Source organism: Vulpes lagopus, chromosome X (assembly GCF_018345385.1).
Source record: "Vulpes lagopus strain Blue_001 chromosome X, ASM1834538v1, whole genome shotgun sequence".
In the NCBI taxonomy this organism is placed as follows: Eukaryota; Metazoa; Chordata; class Mammalia; order Carnivora; family Canidae; genus Vulpes; species Vulpes lagopus.
The window spans coordinates 17257024-17283457 of record NC_054848.1 but is presented as its reverse complement, the minus strand read 5'-3'; the positions used below and the strand labels follow the sequence as shown (position 1 = coordinate 17283457).

Here is a 26434-nt window from a genome sequence, read left to right as displayed (position 1 = left end):
ATATCCAGGCCAAAAGTGGGAAAGTGGCACTCTTGTGTATTACCACTTGGAGAGAAATACAAAAATGAAAATAAATGTTTATATATGTTGCATTCCTAAGAATAAGTTTCTCAAAATTTTTAAGAATTAGTCAACATTTGAATGGAGATGTAGCATGACAAACGAATGTAACAATTGAAAAACAAGAAGAGCTTTGGTATCAAACAAAAATAGATTCAAATTTCAATTTTCACGTTAGACAAATGACTTTAGGCAAGTCATTTACTGTTTCATATGTAAAATGGGGATAATGATACCTGCTTCATGAGAATTCAATTAGTTGATATATATAAAGCATCTAGTTCAATATCTACAACTAATTAAAGATTTTCGCATATTCTTTCTGTTCCTTTCTTCTTCTTCAAGTGACATAAAATATAAAAATTGCAATAAACCCATATCATATTGTTGTGCATGCAAGTTCTCCCTAAAATGCAATAAAAAATTTAATGCCAAAATATTTATCACTGTTTAAATTAAAATAAATCTATACTAACAGATCAAAATATTAAGAATTTTTGATCAACACCATTTCTATGGAACTTTTATAATTAAGTACATAAGTTCTAAGTTCTTCAAAAGTAAACAAAAATAAACAAGACAAGATACATTCCTACCTTTTATAAAGAAGGCATAAAGAAGTTAGTTTTGTTCTAGAACTTTATTTTTATTGTTTTTTAAGGATTTTATTTATTCATTCATGAGAGACACAGGGAGAAAGGCAGAGACATAGGTAGAGGGAGAAGCAGGCTCCTCGAGGGAAGCCTGATGTGGGACTCAATCCCAGGACCTCAGGATCACAACCTGAGCCAAAGGCAGATGCTCAACCACTGAGCCACCCAGGTGCCTTTTGTTCTAGAACTTTAAAATATTAACTAAATTTATTTAGAGAAGATGTAGGGAATTAAATCATGATTCTACAAGTAACTAACAAATGTTGTTAGTGTTCATCATTTGATATTATTTAAAAGGAAATAAATTGGATATATTCCTCATAAGGCTTTGGTGAACACGATCAATGAATCATAGAATTTTAGTGCTTCAAAGAACTTCAAATTGTGCAGGTTTTACATCCTATTCTAAAAAGAAAATAAGGGGTGCCTGGGTGGCTCAGTTGGTAAAAGCATTTGCCTTCAGCTTGGGTCATAATCCCAGGGTCCTGGGACAGAGTCTGGCATCTAGTTCTCTGCTCAGCAGGGAGCCTGCTTCTCCCTCTCCCTCAGTCTCCTGCTCCCCCTGCTTGTGCTCCCTCTCTCTGTCAAATAAATAAATAAAATCTTTAAAAAAAAGAAAATAAAAACAGAGTTAAGGTTCAAGATTATCCAGGACTACAGGCAGAACCGAAATTCAACTCTTTCTCAGCCTTCTGCTCCTTTGCACTATTTCACGATGCATTTTGGCCAGGATTCACAGTAATGGTCATGGATAACACTGCTCTTTTGGTTATTCTAGCAACAATTAATGTTTTTTGTTTCCTGTGTATCTTGTAGGACACAATGAAACAAGAGGACATATGAAGTGTTGTCTTGTGTTCTTGCTGCTACCTAAAAATATTTTATTTCTTTGAAAGGAATAAGAATATAACTTAAGTACATACCCACTAATAATCTCTGATTATTAGTCTGGGTTACTTGTCAGGAAAAAAAAACCAGCCTAAACATTTCACCTGGCATGGTTACAGATAAAGCATTACTATATTTAAACTGATTTCAGGATCTTCTGAAATTTATATTAGCCAAGGAACTGGCTAATATATTAAGATATTAAGATATTCATAAGATATCATATAATAAGATATTCATATTAATATCATATATTAAGATAGATATTCATATAATATCTATCTTAAGATAGATATTATAGATAAGATATTCATATAACCCATGGCAAAGGAGGAAGCAAAGTCAAGCTCCCAATTATAGAAACAGCATTCATTATTTACCTCTTTTCTATTACCATTAAAAGATTAAGAATCTGTAAAAAGTGGAAGTTAACATTATATAAACTATTTTTTAAAGATTTATTTATTTACGATAGACATAGAGAGAGAAAGAGAGAGGCAGAGACAGAGAGGAGGGAGAAGCAGGCTCCATGCTGGGAGCCCGACACGGGACTCGATCCCAGGACTCCAGGATCGTGCCCCGGGCCAAAGGCAGGCGCTAAACCGCCGAGCCACCCAGGGATCCCATATAAAACTATTTTGAACTGCAAACCATTTCACAGAAAAAATTCTTTAAAGAGGAGTTCTCACCTTTAACTCATAACCAACTCATGTATTTCAGTTTTCATGACTTCTAAATAAAACCACTAAACTATTGCTAGTATGGTCACATATATCCTGATTCCCTGATTCACTATACACTTGCAGTCCTTACCCTACCTAATCACTCAGTAGCATTTGACCCTACTGACCACTTCCTTTTCCCGCTAAAACTCTTTACTCCCATCTTAAACGTTCTCACCACTCACACAAAAAAGTAATTATATGAGGTGATGGATGTATTAACTAACCTGGATGTATTAATACCACAGTAATCACTTCATAATATATGTGTGTATCAAATCATCATACTGTACACATTGAACATACATAGTTATTTGTCAATTATGGCTCAATAAAGTTGGAAAAAATAAAATACTGAAATATTAAAAAAAACCCCACAAACAAACAAACACCTCTTTACTACCTTTGCTTCCATGACACTCCTCTCATCTAATTCTCTCCTACCTCTTTGGTTATGCCTTCTCATTTTACCCACAAGCTGCACTTTTTCTACTCATCTTTCAGTTGTTGGTGGTTCACAGAGCTCATTCCTTATCCCAGTTCTCTTCATTTACTCAAAAAGCACCCACTATAAGCCAAGAAGTCTTCTAGATAATTGTAACAGTGTGAACAAATCAGATGAATATCCCTGTTCTCTTAAAGCATACATAATAAAATCAGATATAAATAATAATACATAAGTAAATTATATGGTGTTAGAAGGGTATAAGTGGTACAGAAGACAAATAGAGCAGGATAAAAGGAAACCATTCTAAAACTCTCCTTAGACCACCAATATTAATATATCCATGACTTTATCACCTATTCCCAAATCTCTATCAATGATATTTTTTCTCAGCAGCAATACTCTAAAGACCTTTTCACAATTTATCATGCCTCACACTCAACTCAGTGTTCATCTTCCACCATAACCTGTTCCTATTTTGATAATAGCATCACCATCCAGTGGGCCAGCCAAGTCAGATACCTAGATGCCTCCTGTAGTCTTTAGATCTTATCTGTCCCAGAATATTATTTATCTGCATAAATATCTCTAATATTCTTCTATCATCACTTCTGCTCCTCTAATTAAAAACTTAAGTAAACAGCAGGATCAACTGTGTTGTTGAATCATAGTTCTACCACTTACTTGCCATTTGGTTTTGAAATTAACCTCTAAAAGTGCTAGTTTTTCTTACTGTAAAATGGAGACAACCCTCCTAGGGTTGCTTTGATTAAATGAATGTGGCTGGAGGTATCAACATCAAAATCATCAACAATAGCAGCAGCATTAATTTCTAAAATAGCTCTTAAGTTAGTTTTCCTTCTCCCATCCTTATTCTTCTTTAATTTTTCCCAACACTATAGCCCTAGTAATCATCAAGATCCACAGGTCTAAACTCAATGACCCTATTAAACAAGTTCTCAAGGTCTTCAGCATAAGTCCAAATGCCTTAGCATGGAAAATTTTTTTCTCTTTTCCCTTCTAAAACTTAAGCTTGTTAATAAATAAAGCATCATCATTATAGGCAAGCCAGCCTAGAGCTGAACTTTTCTGTGAAAGATCTTCAAAATATAAATTTCAGTTTCTTTGTTCAATTTACAGTCTCAGCAGGTGATTTTAAAGTTATCACAAAGTTGTCTTTTTTTTCCTTCCAGGTACATATTTCATTTTTATGGTCAAAATATTAAATGGTCTTTGATTTCGATCACCATGGTATGACGGAATACAAAATAAGCATTGTGAAAACTTTTGCAGCAATGGAAGCCAAACAGATGACTTAAATTATTTCCCTCAGGCTTTAAATCACGTTTTTTCTTCCTATGAAATAAACAAAACATCATTGATTGACTTCAGGGATTGTTATGCATGTGTTTGTATATGTTTTTGTATGTGTATGCATACTCATGTGTTTGTAGGTAAATTGTCATTTACTAAAAGCATCTTTTTAGATGATAAAAAAGTCACCATAAAAAATTATATAAAACAATAAAATATCAGAAACTACCATAGTGTTCTAGAAGCTATTTATATGATTTTATATTATAGTCTTATCTGCCACTAAAAAGTAAAAACATTCTACGTATTCATTTATTTGACAAGTACTAGTGTAAAAAGAACATAAAATGAAATTTACTATATACAAATATTGAGGCTGAGCAAATTCACAATTATAGAGCAGGTCATAGTATAAGAGCATATAAACTATAATCGAGTATGTGTTCTAATTACTGAGAAGCCTTCTGAAACAAGTATATTACTTAAGGATTAAGCCATATTTTAAATATATTTTACTTATTGACCATTATGAAATTTGTAGAATTAATACTTAAAGTTACTTAAAGTGTAACTACTTTAAATGATTGATAAATGTAGTTTAGATAATTATGAGAATTAAATTTTAATGATGTCATAAATGCAAGAGAAATATGCTATGTCCACCAATTAATTACCAAAAAACTAATAACCCAGAACTTAATATTAAGATTTGGATTTAGTATCAATTATGTTATTATTAATATATATAAATTCAGATAATATAAAGTTAAGTTACCTTAACTTTTACCTTAAAAATATAAGTATTTTAGTTTTACATAAGGCCTCATATTTTATGAAATACATTAATAGGTTTTTCTAATGTTAAATTATAACTGCATTCAGTCATGATTTTTGTATCATTCTCTGCCTCGCTTGCTAACATACATTTTTAGGATTGGCATCCATGGTCATAAGTAAGATTGGATCATAAAAAAAGGCCTCATATTTTTAAAAAGCCAAAATATTATATATAATATATATCTCACTGACATTCACTCAAGAAAGAATTCTGGTAAAATTGTTTATTACTGGAGTTTCTTATGAGAGATAAAATGTATTTTAAAATTTGGTTATTTGGGATGCCTGGGTGGCTCAGCGGTTGAGCGCCTGCCTTCAGCCCAGGGTGTGATCCTGGGGTCTCGGGATCGAGTCCCACATCGGGCTCCCTGCGTGGAGCCTGCTTCTCCCTCTGCCTATGTCTCTGCTTCTCTCTGTGTGTGTCTCTCATGAATGAATAAATAAAATCTTTAAAAAAAATAAAAAAATAAAATTTGGTTATTTAATCACCATAGTACATATCCCTTACAAAAAATTCTAAAAATGAAAGAGCTTAATTTTTTTAAAAAACAACTGTGATTCACCATTACAATGTTTAACCACATATTCGATTTTAATCTTTTTTCATTTTATATCATGAAAACTTTTGTTATTTTATGTGTTCCAAGACAAATAAAAATTAACTAGGAAAAAAATCTAAAACTATGTTTGTGATATCCAAGACTGTGCAGTGTAATAATAAAGAATGAATAAAGCAAGGCAAGGAGACATGCAATGCATGCTATTAAAGTGTCAGTGTCTAATTACTCATTTAAAACAGTAAATAGAATCCTAATGGTCACTCCCTTAAATATGACTAATTAATACAAAAAATAAAGAAAATTAGGAGATAAAATAGTACTATCAATCTTGTTATGACAGCTAAAAATGACTTTGCTTGTAAAGCAATTAATGTATTCTGAAATTGTCAGGCACTAATTATTAACTGGCTACTTAGATATAAAAATTCACAAATGATTAATGTCTATTTGATGATAACCCTACTTACACTGTGGTGAATGATAATTAGACATTTGCAACTTGATATTCCTCTGTCCAATTCTTTTACAAGAACATATGAAATGATGTTACATTCAAGATAGTGTCTGAGGAGGATTACTTATGAAACATGTGGAAGATCTTACCTGTCCAACCAGGCAAGCAGACTCTTGGCTGCTCCTATGAGATCCACAACCGAAGTCAGAAAGTCATTTGGCAATTTTCGGCTGGTTCTCCCATCATAATGGCCACTCCTTCTCCTCCCTGTTATAAAATTCTGTAGATTTTTGGCAGATGCATTCAGCTTGTGAGAAAGGGTTTTTAGATTTTCTGTTTCCAAGCCATAATTCTGAATTATAAAAAGAGAGAAAACAAATATGCTTAAAGTCAGTATTATATTCATTCACTAAAATATTTACTGAGTAGGTTACTATGTACAAGCAACAAAATTTGTATTGACTAAGATAGGATTCCTGGCCTAGCAGAACCCACAGTCAAGTGAGGATCTGGGCAAATGTCAGATAAAGAAATTACAATAAAATGTGTTAAGAGCTAGTATGAACGTGAAAAGATCAGAGTATTATATCTTGGAACTATGCCATGCAGGAAAGAAAGATTACTGGGACTCATAAGTGTTTTTTTAACCCAAACTTAAATTCATTTACTTGTGAAATTCATTTTTATCCTTATTTTTTTTTATTCAGAGATATTATTTATTTGAGAGAGAGGGAGAGGGGGGTGGGAGAGAGAGCGAGCACGAGTTGGGGAGTGGCACAGGGGAAGAGAGAGAAGCAGGCTTCTGGCTCAGCAGGGAGCCTAACACAGGGCTTGATCCCAGTACCCCAGCAGACCCTGAAGGCAGACACTTAACCTACTGAGCCACCCAGTTGCCCCAGTAATTACTGTTTAGTATCTATTCTATTTGCATATGTGTAGTCATGAATGTAGATGCTACGAAAAATTCTGCTTTGCCAAAGTGAGGAAAAAAAGCACAACCCAATGATAAAATGAAAAAGAAATAAATCATATGCAATACAGCTTTATTCTGTGTCTTCTCCATAATGACTTATATAAGAAATTTCTTCTATAATATGGTACCAAAAAAAACCTCTGATTCCTCATTGGAACCAATATACTTTCTCCTTTTTTTTTTTTTTTTTTTTTTTTTTACTTTCTCCTTTTTATAATACAAATTAGGACACTGGACTTATTTCTATTTTTGCCATGGTTGCACTAGCTCACAGTCAAATATGAAGCACATCAAAAACAATCATACTGACTTTTTGATGTTTGTTTTCTTATAGTTCCTTGGTCTCACTTTTGAATTTGCAGTGGTATTTACTATTTCACCTTAAATATTGTGTCTATAAATTAATGCAGGAAGAAGTTATATGAATAAATATATCTAAGATTTTTTACAAAAACACATTCAATGCAAAACACTGTAGGATCTCCACAAATAAACTTTAAGGAAAGACTTCCTAAGTTATAATAAAATTTTAAAAGAGTTAATTGTGCACTGTAGAACACCTCCAAGAAAGGCTGGTCAACCTGCTCAAAGGATGACCTTCATCAAACTACTTAGCGTGTACAGTATTGTCATGTGTAAAATTAAAAGTATTATTACCTTATAGAAAACCATAAAACCCAAACAAGTTTAGATAGCCTCTGAGGCCCAAATGAATTCTAAGTTTGATTTATTCTCCTTTCATAGTTGATGACAATGAGGCACAGAGAGATTTTTCTCGTGTGCTTAACAGAGCTTAGACAGAATTCTGAATGGGACTATGTCACAAGGCCATATGTGAGGGGATGCCTAAGCAAAATGGTAGATAAAATACTAGGGATATGAAAAAGAGAAGCAAATCGCACAATAAATTTAGCTGTATTAAGTCAACAATAACTGAGTAATTACTTTATATGAAATTTGACGTTATTTCTTCTATGATAATTTAAGAAAATTGGAAGAGAAAACGAAGGAGGGACTAGTGGAGGGTTTGGACACATAAACATCAAATGCCAAGTTATGTAAAAAGAAATTAAAAATATAAATAAATAAATACCAAGTTATGTATGTTATCATTGAAGGTTTCATAGTAATAAAAGTCTGAATGTTCTTTGCTAAAAATTTACATTTTTTTTATTAAAAGAACATTTCCTTTTGGAGCCATGGGTCTGTTTTTTTTTTTTAATTCAGTATATTAAACATTCACTACTAAATTTGAATTGTAGTATTCTCTCAAGTCAAAAGGTTTTGTTTGTGCAAATAAAACAACATTCTATTCAGATTCTCTTGCATCTGAGGGTAGATTATCTGCGAAACATTTGGGAGATTTTACCCAGCTTATCAGTATGTTAAGAAGGAAATCCTTTTACACGTTTATTAAAGATACTCTTTAATGACTAGGTAAGAACAATTTATAATCATATCAACTTATTTATTCATTTATTTGGCTTAAAACAACAGAAATTTACTTTGGAGATCAGAAATCCAAAAATCACTACCAGTGGGATAAAAATCATAATGTTGGCAGGTCCACGTTTCTTTCGGAGGCTTGAATTCCTGCCTCTGGTAGCTCTTGACATTCCTTGGTTTGTGGCCACTGTTAACTCCTGTCTCTGTCTCTGAGGTCACATGGCCACATCTTCTGTGTGTACCAAATCCCCTTTTGCCTCTCCCTCATGAGGACACTTGTGATTGGATTTGTGGTCCACCTGGATAATCAAAACTAATCTCCCCCTACAAAGATCTTTAATCACATCTGAATATGTACATTACTCACTTGCTGGAGGAAGCTAAAGGCCTCCTCCAAAGTCAGGAACACCTGCTGGTCCCTTCCAAAGCTCATTCTCAGCTGCCCTTTGGAGACTCTATGAACTAAATTTCAAAGACACTTCTAAATTGCTTTCCTGAAAGTATCTTCAGAAGTTTTCCCCCGTGTTAAGGCATTTTCCCTGAAGTATAAAAGTATTTTCATTTTTGTATATTAATGATTTTCATGAGGAAACATTTGTTTATAAACATAATAATTTCTTAGAGATGATCAAGTGGTTAGTTCATTAGAGAGGAAACTAATCAATCAACCTGTAATGTAACTTTCACTCTATAGCTATTAGCCACCACAGAAGTTAATTTATCTTTATATACAATACTAGCATCTCAGATATTTTCTGAGAAAAGTTCAGAATAATTTAAAATGAATACAGATCTTGCAAATAAAAATGTGAAAGCAAAGTAAAAATACATTGAAACCTTCAAAATTTAAGATAATGCTAAAATTATTTTTTAAAATACAACTCAAGAATTAGGAAATAAAAAAAAAAGCTTGTAGATAAAACCTGGAAGGATACCCTGAGAGAACTTCTAACCTGGAAACCTACTAAAGAAATATCCTACATGGACTGGAGGTGAAAAATGAGGAGGACTGAGGAATGCAGTGGGCAAGAAGAGACAAAAGATATGTAGTGGATGATAGAGAGGGATATTCTTAAAACTAATTCTAGTTAAGTCAATAAAAAGAAATAAAATGAAATAAAACTAGTTAAACCAATAACTCAAAAGCATTTTAAAGAAAGTTCTTTAAGACTATAGGGCGCCTGGGTGGCTCAGTCAATTAAGCATCTGACTTTCAATCTCAGGTCAGGTCTTGATCTCAGGATTGTGAGTTCAAGCCCCACGTTGGGCTCCGTGCTGGGCATGGAGCCTACTTAAAAAAAAAAAAAGAAAATTCTGTAAGACTATAAAAATAGGTTAGAAGCTTGTCTGTATACAACAGTATCTGTGTCGTACTATTTTAACACAAGGGATAGATTAGTTGATCTCAAGTTAATTTTTATCATCACAGCTCTCAATTCTAAATAGTTCAAAATCAATTACTGACAACACACAGATCTTCTTCCTATTTCCTTCATGAAAGCAGATGGTGTGCTGTCTTACTAAGTCACCAGTAAATCATGCTCCCTTGCCTCCTATACCAAGAAGTGACAAGTGAATCAAGCACCCCTTTGCTTTGGTCCAGAAATATGCAGACAGTAAATACTGACTCAAATTTTATTTTTTAAGAGTTATTTATTTATTTGTTTGTTTGTTGTTTTTAATTTAAATTCCAGTTAGTTAACATAGTGTTATATTAATTTCAGGTGTACAATATAGTGATTCAACAATTCCATACATCACCTGGTAAGCTCATAACGACAAGTGCCTTCCTTAATCCCCATCACCTATTTCACCTATCCTCTCACCCACCTCCCCTCTGGTAACCTTTAGTTCATTCTCTACAGTTAAGAGTCTTTTTCTTGGTTTTTCTCTCTCTCTTATTTTGTCCCCTTTGCTTGTTTTGTTTCTTAAATTCCACATATGATATGATTGAAATCATATGGTATTTGTCTTTCTCTATTTCACTTAGCATAATACACTCTAGGTCCATCCATGTCGTTGAGAATGACAAGATTTCATTCTTTTTAAAAATATTATTTTTTTAAATTTAAATTTTATTAGCTGTACACTGTAATAATTCATCAGTTGCATATAACACCCAGTGCTCATCACATCATGTGCCCTCCTTAATGCCTATCACTCAGTTACCACAGGTCCCCCTCCACCTTCCCTGCAGCAACCCTCAGTTTGTTTCCTAGAGGTAAGACTCGCTTCCTTTTATTTATTTATTTATTTATTTATTTATTTATTTATTTATTTATTTATTTATTTATTTTAATTTTTTAAAAAAGACTTTATTTATTCATGAGAGACACAGACAGAGAGGCAGAGACATAGGCAGAGGGAGAAGAAGGCTCTCTGCGAGAAGCCGGAGGTGGGACTTGATCCTAGGACCTGGGGATCACGACCTAAGCCAAAGGCAGACGCTCAACCACTGAGCCACCCAGATTTCATTCCTTTTAATGTCTGAGTTAATAATCCATTGTATTATATAGCACTTCTATATCCATTTGTCAGTCAATGGAAAATTGAGCTCTTTCCATAATTTGGTTATTTAGATAATGCTGATATAAACATCAGGGTGCACGAATCCCTCTGAATTAGTATTTTTATATTTTTTGGGTAAATACCTAGTAATGTGATTGCTGGATCATAGGGTTGTTCTATTTTTAACTTATATTGAGGAACCTCTACACTGTTTTCCGGAGTGGCTGCACCTGTTTGCATCCCCACCAACAGTGCAGGAGGTTTCTCTTTTCTTTACATCCTCACCAATACCTGTTGTTTCCTGGGTTGTTGATTTTAGCTATTCTGACAGGTGTATAGGTGTAAGGTGATAGCTCATTGTGGTTTTGATTTGCTTTCCCCTGATGGTAAGTGATGGTGATAACTTTTCATATGTCTGTTGGCCATCTGGATATTTTCTTTGGAAAAATGTCTGTTCATGTCTTCTACCCATTTTTTAATTGGATTATTTGTTTTTTATTTATTTATTTATTTATTATTTTTTTTTGATTGTTTATTTTTTATTTTTTATTTTTTTTTAAATTTTTTTTAATTAACTTTTATTGGTGTTTAATTTGCCAACATACAGAATAACACCCAGTGCTCATCCCGTCAAGTGCCCACCTCAGTACCTGCCACCCAGTCACCCCCACCCCCCGCCCTTCTCCCCTTCCACCACCCCTAGTTCGTTTCCCAGAGTTAGGATTATTTGTTTTTTGAGTGTTGAATTTTCTAAGTTCTTTATATATTTTGGATACTAACCCTTTGTCGGATATGTCACTTGCAATTATTTCCTCACATTCTGTAGGTTGCCTTTTAGTTTTGTTTATTGCATCCTTTGTTGTGCAGAAGCTTTTTTTAACTTGATAAAGTCCCAATAGTTTACTTTCGCCTTTTTCTCTTGCTTCAGGAGACATACCTATAAAGAAGCTGCTATGGCCGATGTTACTACCTATGTTCTCCTCTATGTTTTTTATGGTTTCAGGTTTCACATTTAGGTGTTTAATCCATTTTCAATTTATTTGTGTATGGTGTAAGAAATTGGTCCAGTTTCTTACATGTTTTTGCATGTTGCTGTTCAGTTTTTCCAAAACTATTTGTTGAAGAGACTTTTTCCACTTGATATTCCTTTCCTGCTTTGTCAAAGATTAATTGACCATATAGTTGTGGGTTCATTTTTGGGTTTTCTATTCTGTTCCATTGATTTCTGTGTCTATTTTTGTGCTAATATCATACTGTTTTGATTACTACAGCTGTGTAATATAACTGGAAGTCTGGAATTGTGATGCTTCCAGCTTTGCTCTTCTTTTTCAGGACTTCTGTGGCTATTAGGAGTCTTTTGTGGTTCCATATATTTTAGGATTGTATGTTCCAGTTCTGTGAAAAATGTTTGTGATATTTTGATAGACTGCATTAAATGTGTGGATTGCTTTGAGCAGTACAGACATTTTAACAAGACTTGTTCTTTTGATCTATGACCATGGAATGTCTTTCCATTTCTTTGTGTCATCTTCAATTTCTTTCATGAGTGTTTTATAGTTTTCAGAGTACGGATCTTGTACCTCTTCGGTTAGGTTTATTCCTAGTATCTTATTGTTTTTGCTGCAACTGTAAATGAGATGGATTCTTTAATTTCTCTTTCTGCTGCTTCCTTGTTGGTGTATAGAAATGCAACACATTTCTATATGTTGATTTGTATCCTGTGACTTTACTGAATTCCTGTATCAGTTCTAGCAGGTTTTTGATGGAGTCTTTTGGGTTTTCTACATAAAGTATCATGTCATCTGCAAATAAACAAAATTTTGACTTCTTCCTTGCCAATTTGGATGCCTTTTTTGGGGAAGATTTTATTTATTTATTTATTCATGAGAGACACACACAGAGAGAGAGAGGCGGAGAAACAGGCTCCATGCAGGGAGCCTGATGTGGGATTTGATCCCGGCGTCTCGGGATACCTTTTATTTCTTAATGTTGCCGGACTGCTGTTGCTAGGTATTCTAGTACTATGTTAAATAACAGTGATGAGGGGCCCCTGGGTGGCTCAGTGGTTGAGTGTCTGCCTTTTGCTCGGGTCATGATCTCAGAGTCCTGGGATCAAGTTCCGCAACAGGCTCCCTCCAGGGATCCTGCTTCTCCCTCTACCTGTGTCTCTGCCTCTCTCTCTCTGTGTCTCTCATGAATAAATAAAACCTTAAATAAAAATAAATAACAGTGATGAGAGTGGACATCCCTGTCTTGTTTCTGACTGAATAGGAAAAGCTCTCAGTTTTTCCCTATCGAGGATGAGGTTAGTTGTGGATTTTTCATAGATGGCCTCAATATGTTGAGGTATGTTCTCTCTAAACTTACTACTTTGTTTTTATTACGAATGGATATTGTACATTGTCAAATCCTTTTTCTGCATCTATTGAAATAGTCATTTGTTTCTTATCCCTTTTTTCTAATAATGTGATGTTATCACGTTGATTGATTTGCAAATATTGAACCACCCTTGCAACCCAGGAATAACTCCCACTTGACCATGGTGAATGATTTTTTAAATGTATTGTTTGATTCAGTTTGCTAGTATTCTGTTGACGATTTTTGCATCTATGTTCGTCAGAGAGGGATCCCTGGGTGGCGCAGCGGTTTGGCGCCTGCCTTTGGCCCAGGGCGCGATCCTGGAGACCCGGGATCGAATCCCACGTCGGGCTCCCGGTGCATGGAGCCTGCTTCTCCCTCTGCCTGTGTCTCTGCCTCTCTCTCTCTCTCTCTCTCTGTGTGACTATCATAAATAAATAAAAATTAAAAAAAATTATGTTCGTCAGAGATATTGGCCTGTAGTAGATAGTCTTTATCTGGTTTTGGTATCAGGTAATGCTGGCCTCATAGAATGAATTTGGTTTTCCTTCCTTTTCTTTTTTGGGAAGAGTTTCAGAAGAATAGGTATAAACTCTTCTTTAAATGTTCGGTAGAATTCCCTTTGAAGCCATCTGGCCCTGGACTTTTGTGTTGGGAGATTTTTGATTACCGATTCAATTTCTTTGTTGATCATTGTTCTGTTCAAGGTTTTTATTTCTTCCTGTTTCAGTTTTGTAAATTTATATATTTCCAAAAATTTACCCATTTCTTCCAGGTTGTCCAATGTATTGGCATATAATTTTTCATAATATTCTCCCAATAACTGTATTTCTGTGGTGGTTATTTCTCCCCTTTCATTTGTGATTTTATTTATTAAGGTGCTTTCTCTTTTCTTCTTCAATAAGTTGGTCTAGAGGCTTCTCAATTTTATTAGTTTTTTCAAAGAACCAGCTCCAGGTTCAATGATCTGTTCTGTTTTCTTAGTTTCTATATCATTTATTTCTGCTCTAATTTTTATTATTTTCCTTCTTCTGCTGGCTTTTGCCTTCATTTTTTTGGTTCTTTTTCTATATCCTTATGTGTAAGGTTAGGTTGTTTATTTGAGGTTTTCCCTGCTTTGAGGTAAGTCTGTATTGCTATATACATCCCTTTTAGGACCACTTTTGCTGCATTCCAAAGGTTTTGGACCATTGTGTTTTCATTTTCATTTGTTTCCATGTATTTTTTAATTTCTTCTTTGATTTCCTGGCTGACTCATTCATTGTTTAGTAGCACACAGCTTAAACCTCCATGTATTTGTATTTCCAAGTGTTTTCTTCTGGTTGACTTCTAGCTTCACAGTGTTATGATCAAAAAAAGGTGCGTGGTATGATTTCAATCTCTTTGTGCTTATTAAGGCCTGTTTTGTGATCTAATATGTGAACTATTCCAAAGAATATTCCATGTCCACTTGAAAAGAATGTGTATTCTGCTTTTTTTTTCAGATGAAATGTTCTGAATATATCTGTTAAGTCCATCTGGTCTAGTGTGTCATTCAAATTCATTGTTTCCTTGTTTGTTTTCTGTTTCAATGATCTGTCCATTGATGTAAGTGAAGTGCTAACATCCCCTACTATTATTGTGTTATTATCAACTGGTTTGTTTATATTTGTAACTAATTGTTTTACATATGTGGGTGCTCCCATTCGGGTGCATAAGTACTTAACAATTTTACATATCTTTTTGTTGGATTGTCCTCTTTATGATAACACAGTGCCCTTCATGGTCTCTTTTTACAGTCTTTGTTTTAAAGTCTAATTTTTCTGATATAAGTATTGCTACTCTTTCTTTCTTTTGATATCCATTTGCATGATATTTTTTTCTTCATCCCCTCAATTTCAATCTGTAGATGTGTTTAGGTCTAAAATGAGTCTCTTGTAGGCAGTATATAGATAGGTCTTGTTTTTTTATTCATTCTGACACCCCATGTCTTTTGATTGGAGCATTTAGTCCATTTACATTCAAAGTAACTATTGATAGATACCTATTTAGTGCCATATTATTACTTGTTTTGCTGTTGTGTCTGGAGGTTTCCTTATCCTTTCTTGTCTTTGTATTTTTGGTCTCTCTTTTCCACTCAGAATCCCCTCAATATTTCTTGTAGAGCTGGTTTAGTGGTCATGAACTCCTTTAGTTTTTGTTTGTCTGGGAAACTCTTTATCTCTTCTTCAACTCTGAATGATAGCTTTGCTGGATAGAGTATTCTTGGCTGCAGATTTTTCCCATTCAGCACTTTGAATATATCCTGCCATTGTCTTCTGGCATCCCATGTTTCTGTTGAGAAATCTCTACCTAGCCATATGGGTCCTCTGTAAATTAGGGACTTCTTTTGTCTTGCTGCTTTTAAGACTTTTTCTTTATCACTGTATTCTACAAATTTAACTATAATATGTTTTGGTGTTGGCTTGCTTTTGTTCATTTTGATCAGAGTTTTCTGTGCCTCCTGGATCTAGATGTTCATTTTCTTTACCCAGCTGAAAACTTCAGCTATTACTTCTCAAATAAGTTTTCTGCCTCCTTTTCTGTTTTCTTTTTCTGGGATTCCCATAATATGAATGTTATTATGCTTGATGGAGACATTGATTCTCGAAGTCTTTTCTTGTGTTGCATAATCCTTCTCTTCTTTGTTCAGCTTCATTACCTCCTATTATTTTGTCTTCTAGGCCACTAATTCATTCCTCTGCTTTTCTAGCCTGCTGTTCATTGCACCAAGCCTGTTTCTGATTTTGTTTATTGCATTCTTTATTTCAGATTCTTTTGTAACACTTTTATCTCTGTGGTAATGGTCTCACTGATGTTTTCCATTCTTTTTTCAAGGCCAATGAGTATCCTTATGATTGTCACTTTTCATTCTCCATCAGGCATGTTACTTTTATCAGTTTTGCTTTGATCTCTGGTCATGGCTGTACCTTCTTCTTTCATTTGGGTTAAGTCTCTCTGAGATCTTGGCATTTTGTCTAAGTCTCTGCCTTCTTCTCTGTGTTAGAAAAGTCAGTTGTGTCTCCTGCCCCTGAAAGTAATGGAGTTATAAAGAAGAGGTCATGTAATGCCCAGGGCCTGGCACTTCAGGGAGTGTCTCTGGTGTGTGCTGAATTCACTGAGTTGTGTTTTGGCTGTTCTATCCTTCAGGTCAGTTGTCTTCACAGGCTCTCCTAGCCTACTGTGGGCAGTGTTTGGTCCTTGGCCTGAATATGGAGAGTTTTAATTAGGTGTGCCCTGATCTGCTTGTCAAATGAGATCTGATACCAGTTCCACCAGAACTGAGACCCTGTGGGACTCTCTGGCTGAAAGATGTGGTGTGGGCAGGGGTTTGTCCTAGTCTTCTGTGCGAGGGTCCTACTGCACTAGAATTGAGGTGAACTTGACTGAAAAGTCAAGAGTGCAGGGAGGTGGGGCCTGGTGTAAGCCAGTTAGGCAGCCAGTGTCCCTGCTGAGAGGTGGAGGAGGGAAATGGCACTAGCCAGCTCCTTTGTTCTGGGAGAGAGAGATGTCTCTGTGAGAGCTGCCTCTCTGTGCTACACCAAGTGGATAATTTCTCCCCTGTCAGCCCCAGGCATTCCTCATATTGCTAATTCCAGGCTGTCTCCCCCCGCCCCAGGTTGTTTGTCTGCCTTCTCTTCAGGAGCAGGGCAGTGTCCGCAGGGCTCTATCCCAGCAAAGCCTACTGACCTTTAAAACTCTAGGCTTTAAGCCCTGCTGGTTGCCAAGAACTCACAAAATTCAGCCCCTCTCGTTTTCCAAGCCAATGGCTTTGGGGAAATTATTTCCTTGTGTACAGTTCCCCTATGTGCTCCTTTCTCTGTAGCCCTTCTCTGGGCCCATGGCTCCCTCCCCTCTGCAGCACTGTGAGCTGTTTCTCCCCTAAACCATGTTACCACATTTCTTACCATCTTGATGTGGCCTCTTCTCTCCCTTTTATTTGTGGAGCTTGTTCTATACCCCTTCAGGTCAATTTCTGGAGTATTTAGGATGATTGAATAGTTATCTAGTTGTGTTCCTGGGATGAGACAAATTTAGGGTCCTCCTACTCTGCCACTATCTTCCTCTCCTACCTATTCCCTCAACTTTTAAAAAGTGCAGATTTATGTAATACAGACTTGTTTTGTACTGGATATGCATTGGGACAAATATGCATGACTACTATAGAAAGGACTATACCACGAAAACAAAAGCTAGGACATGAAATGTAGTTAGTTATTTTCTTTGTCCTATATGTTACATATTTGTTTATATACTGTCTGTCAAGAACCAGTTGTGGCTACACTCATTCAACATAGCCAGTCTATTCTTAAATAATTGGTGCTAAGTTCATACTGTTCTTCTGTATTAATTAGATGTGTGCAAAAGCACAGGAAAGAAATGAAGAATACACTTAACATTTTAAAAGATCAAGCTGGCTGTATCCTCACTAGTGGCAAATTCCCTAAACACTTAACAAAAAAATATTCAATATTGGCACCACGTATTTTACAATGTCAATGTTATTTTATTCAGAGCCCTTAATTTGATTGCATCATGTAGCAGGTGTTTAGGTTTTATAATACTTTGCTTTATAAATATGAGTGAGTCGTAAAAGGATTGCATTAATGAATATTTTTTAGAAATGAATTATTTTGAGATGAATGAACCAAGCAATTATGTTGCAAAGAAACAAATCCTAGCAATTGCAGACATCCAAATTTTCATGCAAAATACCTATTATATGAAAAGTACATGAAGAATGAAATGAAAACTGTTCTTATCCTGTCATAAATGATTCACTTATACTTCCCAATAACAAGGTTTATTGTCAGAGCATAAATTAAGGGCTATACATTGAACTATATATTTTATTTATGCTTTACTATTTCAGTTAATATACTGTGCTCTCTATTGAAGCACACTAAATGATAGCATAACAGCAGGAAAGAGTTAACACACCTCCAAATCATGAACAGCTTCTTTCTAGAATAACATGGTACGATAATATAGCTGGTGCTTAAATAAATATATGTTGCATGAATGAACAAGTTACTAAATAAACCTTTGATTTTCATGAAATGCCATAACATTTCTTCCCCACTAACTTTAAAATAAGGCAGATGAAAATATTCCATAGCTTGAAAGAAGCAGAGGAATTTGGTAATTTTTCTGTGTCTCCCTTTTACAAGGAACAGAAACTTCAGTCAGAGGCAAGAGAAAAAAGTTACAGTTCTCTGGGAAAAGGCAGAAGAAAACTTCATTCAGTAAGATAACATTAATTTAATATCCTCTATGTGCTAAGTACTGGGCAGAGAGCATAAAAAACCTAAGCAAAAAATTCTAATGTGATACAAAATGTAAGTTGCCTTTCTTCCTATCACTTCCCACTCTGCACCAGTCAAATCAAAACTGTCATTTTTCTCTGAATATTTCATACTCTCTCACAATTCTGTCTTTACACATAATATTTCTTCTGCCTAGAAAACTTTTCCCCAACTTTTTGTCTGGCAAACATTCTACTCATCCTGCAAGTCCCAATGCAAATCCCACCTACACTTCCTGAATCCCACACTAGTTTTCATCATTTCCTTCTGCACTCCCCTGAGATTTTCTTTAAATCTATATTATCTGACTATTGTCTTCTTTACTAGATTGTATACATCTTAACACCAAGTATGCTTTTTACACCTTTGCAATTCTTGTAGCATCACTGTCTGAGCATAAATATATATAATTGTTAAAAGAAGAAATAAAAACAGTAGATGTAAGAAAAAAAGTAAAGTAGAAAGCCAATAGAGACAGTTAAGTTTCAAAGAGAAAAGACACAATACCCCATTCCCAATAGCACACCTCCTGGTCTAGTCAACTCAGCTTGTTGATGAGGGATCTCACCTCCTAATTTAATAATGGTATGTGAACATAAATCAGAATTCATTGCTCAGAAATTCACTTTATATTCACTGGAAAATATTTATTACACAAAATGGAAGATATCCGCACTTAAAAAAAGATTTTGTTTATTCATTCATGAGAGACACAGAGAGAGGCAGAGAGGAAGAAGCAGGCTCCCTGCAGGGAGTTGGATGTTGGACTCGATCCTAGGACCCCGAGATCATGACCTGAGCCAAAGGTCAATGCTCAACCACTGAGCCATCCAGGTGCCTCGATATCTGCACTTCTAACTTACTGATGTATAGTCATTAGGAAGTGGTAGAAGGGAAGTTTAATATTTGTCCTCTTTGGGGAATGTGACCAATTTATTGCTGAATAAACACAGAAAGAATGAATTTAATGTGTTTTTTTTTCCCAAGAAAATGATGCAACACTGTGGTGTTTAAATGCAGAACTATGGAAGAATTAAAACTCAGCATCTAAGAGATTTACCACAGCTCTATGCTGAGAACACTGAAATGGTCTAGACATGTATCTCTCACGCCATCTTTCTAAGTAAGTTTAGGTCAGCAGAGATCGTTCATGGGCCAAACTCTAAAGTCTGGAGGTCCAGACTACTTGTAGGTAGTGCTGTAATCACCAATCTTGTCAGAAGCCCAGCACACAAGTGGTTTATCTCCGAAGAGTCCTGCTTATGAGACATAACATCCTGAACTTCAAACTCTGACATACCCAACTATTTACTGTTATAAAAGAGGCGGCAAATAGGGCACCTGGGTGGCTCAGTTGGTTAAGCATCTGACTCTTGATTTCAGCCCAGGTCATGATCTCAGGGTTATGAGATGGAGCCCCACACTGGAGTCCCTGGTGGGCATGGAGTCTGCTGAAGATTCTCCCTCTCTCCCTCTGCCCCTCCCCATTCTCTCCCTCTCTTCAAAAAAAGGTGTGGCAAATAGAGAACTGCTAGATGATGCATCAATCTCCAAGCCACTTCTGTTGTACCTTCATGGCCGCACTGACTCAGATCTGGAGACCAGTATGCAAAAACAGTGAGGACTCCTACCTTACCTTGAGTAATATCTGTTACATCAAGCATGATTTCTGTGATCTGATTCTGATATGAGTTAGAGTGTTCTACTCTAAGCTGATTTCTCTGATCTCAGGAATAGGGAAATAAGAAGATCCCCAAACTATCACGGAAAAACATGTCAAGCCTCTTACACCACTTGCAAAATATATTTATTCAGCATCCACTACTGCCAGGTATCTATGCTACACACTAGGTATTTAATAAGCACAATTACTTTTCCCACAAAGCTTACAGTCTAGCAGAAGAATCAGACATTAAACTGATAAATACACACATAAATATGTAATTACAAAATGAGACGAGAGTTAAGAGAATAACAGTAAGTAGCTTACCTCCACCAATGGTGAGGGAATAATCAGAGAATGTATTTTTGAGGAAATGACAATTAAGGTTAAGACTGAGATGTATAAATGGGAGGTAAATATTCAATCAGTGTGGTTTCAGATAGTACTCTACTTTAGAAATTGTTTTCAGTCAGGACAATTTTTTAAATGTAGGCTCCACACCCAACATGGGGCTTGAACTCATGACCCTGAGAATCAAGAGTAGCATCCTCTTCAAGTGAGCCAGCTAGGTACCCCTCAGTCAGGTTGTTTTTCCTTGCCTATCCTATTGGCTTTTAGTGAAATGTGATGATATTATTGATGTTCCTTAATGAAAATAACACTCATTCCCCATTGCTTTTGTGACAATTCTTTTGAAGCTGTCTTTATACTTCTCCAATCACTCCATAAGTCTCCTCTGCAGCCTCCTCTTCTTCCTTCCCATCCCCAGTGTAGAGCTGAGTCCTTTTTTTATTACATTCTACAGGCCCTCCCTGGGTGATCTCCTCTCTCTCTATGGATTCAATCTTTATATCCTGGAGACTACCAAATCTCTATCTTCAGCCACTTCTCAAACTCCAAATTCGTATGTTCAACTTTTGATGAGTATCTTTTTCTGGATAACTCAGAGATGCCTCAAATCCAACCAATCTAAAACTCAATTTATATTCCCACCTAAATCTGTTCTTGCTATTATTGCTCATCTTCATTATTGCAAAATTATCTACTCTATCTCTGCAGCTAGAAAATATGGACTTTCTCAACTCCTCCCTTTATCTCACCCCTCATATTCATCAGATCCTCTCTATTCCTGTTGCACATCTTTAGTTCAAACCTACTAATAGCTTATTTTTTTAAAGATTTATTTATTTATGATAGACATAGAGACAGAGAGAGGCCGAGACACAGGAGGAGGGAGAAGCAGGCCCATGCTGGGAGCCTGATGTGGGACTCGATCCCTGGACTCCAGGATCGCGCCCTGGGCCAAAGGCAAATGCTAAACCGCTGAGCCACCCAGGGATCCCCCTAAGTTGATTATTTAAAACACTTCTGAATTGTTCATCTGGTCTTCAGATTGTGCCCACTCCATTACCTCCTTTTCACTACCTTTTTTTTTGTAGTAGTTATATTTATTTTATTTTTTATAATAAATTTATTTTTTTAATTAATTTTTATTGGTGTTCAATTTACCAACATACAGAAAAACACCCAGTGCTCATCCCATCAAGTGCCCCCCTCAGTGCCCATCACTCATTCACCCCCAACCCCCGCCCTCCTCCCCTTCCACCACCCCTAGTACATTTCCCAGAGTTAAGAGTCTTTATGTTCTGTCTCCCTTTCTGATATTTCCTACCCATTTCTTCACTACCTTTTTAAACAAATATTTGATCATTCCTATATGGTTTCCCAATATTCACACTAGAAAGTATAAATCTCTTATCATGATGTTTAGGTACTTTATAGTCTGGGCCTATTCTATCTTTTATTTTTTATTTTTTAAAAAGATTATTTATTTATTTATTTATTTATTTATTTATTTATTTATTTATAAGACACACACACACACACACACACACACACACAGAGGCAGACACACAGGCAGAGGGAGAAGCAGGCTCCATGCAGGGAGCCTGATGTGAGACTCAATCCCAGGACTCCAGGATCATGCCCTGGGCCAAAGGCAGGCTCTAAACTGCTGAGCCACCCAGGCATCCCTCAATTCTATCTTTTAAAGGCTAATTTTCTGCCACTGTTTCCCATTTATTTTTGTCATCTCAAATAGATAACCATGTTCAAACCCACCAGGCATGCTCTTTATTCTGTGTGCCTGTGCATGTGTTGTTTTATCTACATGGAGTGCCATTCCCTCTTGTCTTCCAAACACATGCTCATCCTTCTCTAGGCTCCTTAAATATCATCTCTTTTGCAATATGAACCCACCTGCCATAGTTAAAGCTAGTTGTTTTCCCTTCTGTGCCCCCATACACTTAGCTCATACTTTTATTTTACTAATTATACTACGATATTGTGATTATTTGTTATGTCACTCCTCCCCCATAGGCTTTTCAAGAGGGCAGGAACTACATCTTACATCGGACACACAAGTGCTGAGTGTATTAATTGATTATTGAATTATGTATAATTATCTACTCATTTCTTATTACATATCACCATTTTAATAGTTAACTACTTATTCAATGCCTACTGTGTGCCAGGCACTGAATCAGGCACTACACAAATACCATCTCATTTGCTTTTCACAACACCTCCAAGAGGCAATTGTTATTATCTCCATTTTATATTAAAAACCCAAGGTGGGGGTGCCTGAGTAGCTCAGTGGTTGAGCATCTGCCTTTGGCTCAGGTCATGATCCCAGGGTCCTAGGATCGAGTCCCGCATTGTGCTCCCCACAGGAAGCCTACTTCTCCCTTTGCCTATGTCTCTGCCTCTCTCTCTGTGTCTCTCATAAATAATAAATAAAATCTTAAAAATAAAAAACCAAGGTGGGGCTACTGGGCAGCTCAGTCAGTTCAGTGTCCAACTCTTGATCTCCTGATTTCAGCTCAGGTCATGATCTGAGTTGTATTGAGCCCTGCATCAGGCTCTGTGCTCAGTGGGGCATTTGTTTTTTTTCCCCTTTCCTTCTGCTCCTTGCCGCTCCCACCTCTCTCTCTCTCTCTCTCTCTCTCTCTCTCTCTCTCTCATAAATAAAAGATTTAAAAAACAAAAATAAATAAACAAACCAAGATTATGATGAAATTACTTGCCCACAAGTGTCAGTAATGGACTGAGCCAAATTTAAATCACAGATTATTATATTATTATACTGATGTATTTTTTTCTCGTTGTAGTTCTAGCCCCTTTACAAATATCTGTAAGAATTTAAAACCAATCAGGTGTCATCTTACCTAACATGGAAAAAAATATCCATGTTCCTTTCAGAATATTTAATTTATTATCAGAATCTTGTAGGATTATTTTGACACTTGATTTCTCTTGTATATTGACAAAAGTAACCATATAATGTACAATACTCAGTTTTTACTGGATGTATACACTTAGAACATTCAAATAATTTGATTATTTTAAGAGTGATTTTTCTAAAATAGGATTTCTTAATATTTAAGAAGCTAAATCAAAACTTTTAGAAGGGAATGGACTTTATAACTGATTATATACAATTGTATATTCCAAATGATGCTGTGAAACCTCCCTTAGTGAGCTCTAACATAAAGTTTCTGAAGTAACTAAATGTAATATCACTGGTTGAGTTATAAGCCTCCTTAATTTTTAATTTGGCAGTATATTTTATACCAAATTTAACAAAGGAGGAAAATACCATTTCCAGTCAGTTGAGAATTAGGGGAGTTTTTCCTACTTGCATGTAAATTATTTTTAAATAGAGAAGAAAAAAGAAGGAAATAAACTAAAAAAGGAAAAGATTTTAGAAGGACATAATGCAAGTTTCCTTTCGCACCAATTAATGTCCTTACCAGCGCACATAGAAGATCGACTGCTTCCAAGATGAGCTCCTGATGGCCAATGCGGCTGACCCCCAGATCCTCTAGCTCCTGGTGTGTAATGCGCAGCAGCTGGTCCCCACTGATCTTCTCCCTCTCGAAGTTCTTAATGTACTGCTGTAGACAGTCATCAAGACCTGCAGAAGAAAATTATGGAAGACCAGAATGAAAAACCAGTTGAACCAAATACACAGAAAAAATAAAACAAAATAAGCTTAACTCCTATCAAGTCACAAGCTAAGTCCACTCCAACTCTGGACTAGTTCAATCATCCACTTTTTTTCAGCCCACAAATGGATGGCAGGAAGAAAAAAACCCCACTCCATGATATTCCTAGTTGCTAGGTTCCTCTTTGAATTTTCCTCAGCAATTATTGGAAATCTTTACCTCACTTCTCAATTAGTTCTCTTTGTTGCCTATTTCATTAAGTGTGCTAACAAGCAGGTTCTCCCCACTTCTAACCTTACCTATACCTCACTCCTCCTTTCTTTTCTAACTCCACTGCAGAGGGAGAGTTATCTTTCCTTCCTATACAAGACTTATTGATCTTCCTGTGCTCTCTGGAACCCCATCTTTTGCCACCTTAACACTACTTCAACAATTAAAAAAATTAAACACTCTCTTATTTTAGCCATTTCCTAGCCATCAGCTCCTATATTAGAACCTCTGCCATCTTAAAAAACAAACACAACAAAAAACTTTCCTTGATTTCTTTAATCCTGTATTCTCCACTTGTTTGTTATTCCCTTCAGACACAAGCCCCTTACCTTTTTACATCACCTGCAATGTACTCCCTGATCCATTAACATTTAGATTTAACTCAAATACAAATGTGAAATCCAGACTGGATATACATTTTTCAAGATTACTCAGGGCACTTCATAAGTGAAAAGACAGGCTACAGATTGGGTCAGCTTCAACTGCCTATGAAATAACCTGATACAAAAGATGAACAAATGGTGAACAGGATTAACAAGATTACTTCTCTCCAGATTTTAAGTAAGGAGTACCAAGAAAATGAGGTAATTACCAAAAACTAAAAGGTCTTAATCTTAAATCAGGTCACAAATACCTCTCATCTAGACTAACGCAGTTTTATGAGTTTCCTGCTGCAAGTCACTATCCCTTTCAATTCATCTCTCCCGACATAAAAATTCTGATGCCATTCTTTATCTCAAGACTTTTCAGTTTCCTCATATTTATGACAAAATAAAATCCGAATTCCTTTATACAGTGTTCAAGGCCCTTCCCAATCTTGACTTTGCCTTCCTATACAGACCCATTCCAGACACACTCTACACTTCCCAATCTCCCACTCTACAGTACAGACCTTCATTACAACAATAGCCACATTGTATTATAGTTTGTTCTCATCTGCATATGCCCAATACTTTGGAAATTCCGTGAAGGTAGGAACTGTGTCTTCTGAATGAAAATCCAGGGCTTAGCATAGTGACTAACATAGAGTAGGAATCGATAAGTGTAAAATGAACAAATCAACATGTAATTTTATTACGTATCACCTGGTCAGAGAAAATCAGGAACGTTTTAAGTAAGAGCTAAATCTAAAAATGAGAGTGGAGAGAAAGAACATTTGGTACATGGCATTTTGAGACACTCAGGTCTTAATACATTGCAGAATAATAGGAGACAACATTTTGAGTAAAGGAATGATAAGGGATCTCCTAGAGCACCAATGCCATCAGCATCCTTATTACGGTTACAGACCAAGTGACATAATATGTGGCAGGGGAGAAATAAGGGAGAGATCTCATTAATTGGTGCCTAATTTAACTATCAAGGTATATTACCCCATACTATAGGAAGTATCTTGGCTCCTATTATTTAAAATGTAAAATACTTGGCAAATATACAGCTAGGATATTATAATAAAATTATAAGACTATCACTTTGTGTTAATATGCATATCTATGAACTCTAAGGTGCTTTTATATACATGTTTTCTTACCTGAATTATAAATAATAAATGACTTTATAATATTTTAGAGTTTTTGTTTTGACTGAAAGGTCAAAATCAACATCTCAAATCTGTGTATGGAGAAAATATGGTCTAAAAAGCTAAAAAGCCATCTACAAAAATCACAAAAATGAATATGTTATAATATTAGGCTAAAGGCCCAAACTTCATCATTCTAAGGTCTACACAGCATACATGTAACAGCTAAAACCGCCTTACTCACTCAAACTATTTTATTTAAAGTAGAGCTGTCCCATTTTCAAGAATGAGAAGTTCTTCAGTGATTATGACTAGTCTTCAAAACTGTAACATTTATTCAATACATGAGAACAAATAATATACCAGATTTTATATTATTTTTTAAAAGAATTTTGTTTATTCATGAGAAACACAGAGAAGGGCACAGAGATAT

The 26434-nt window shown here is 35.6% G+C and overlaps 1 protein-coding gene across 5 annotated transcripts in view; it reads right to left on the bottom strand.

Annotated features, from left to right (window-relative positions):
• The window catches only part of CNKSR2 (connector enhancer of kinase suppressor of Ras 2), a 273141-nt gene that overhangs the window by 199869 nt on the left and 46838 nt on the right, over positions 1 to 26434 (bottom strand). For all 5 annotated transcript variants that reach the window (XM_041741834.1, XM_041741837.1, XM_041741833.1 and 2 more), the window contains exons 2-3: positions 24018 to 24181; positions 6083 to 6285 (exon numbers count right to left, since the gene is read on the bottom strand). In XM_041741834.1, coding sequence (XP_041597768.1) covers positions 6083 to 6285; positions 24018 to 24181 — 367 coding nt within the window. The remainder of the gene's footprint in view (positions 1 to 6082; positions 6286 to 24017; positions 24182 to 26434) is intronic.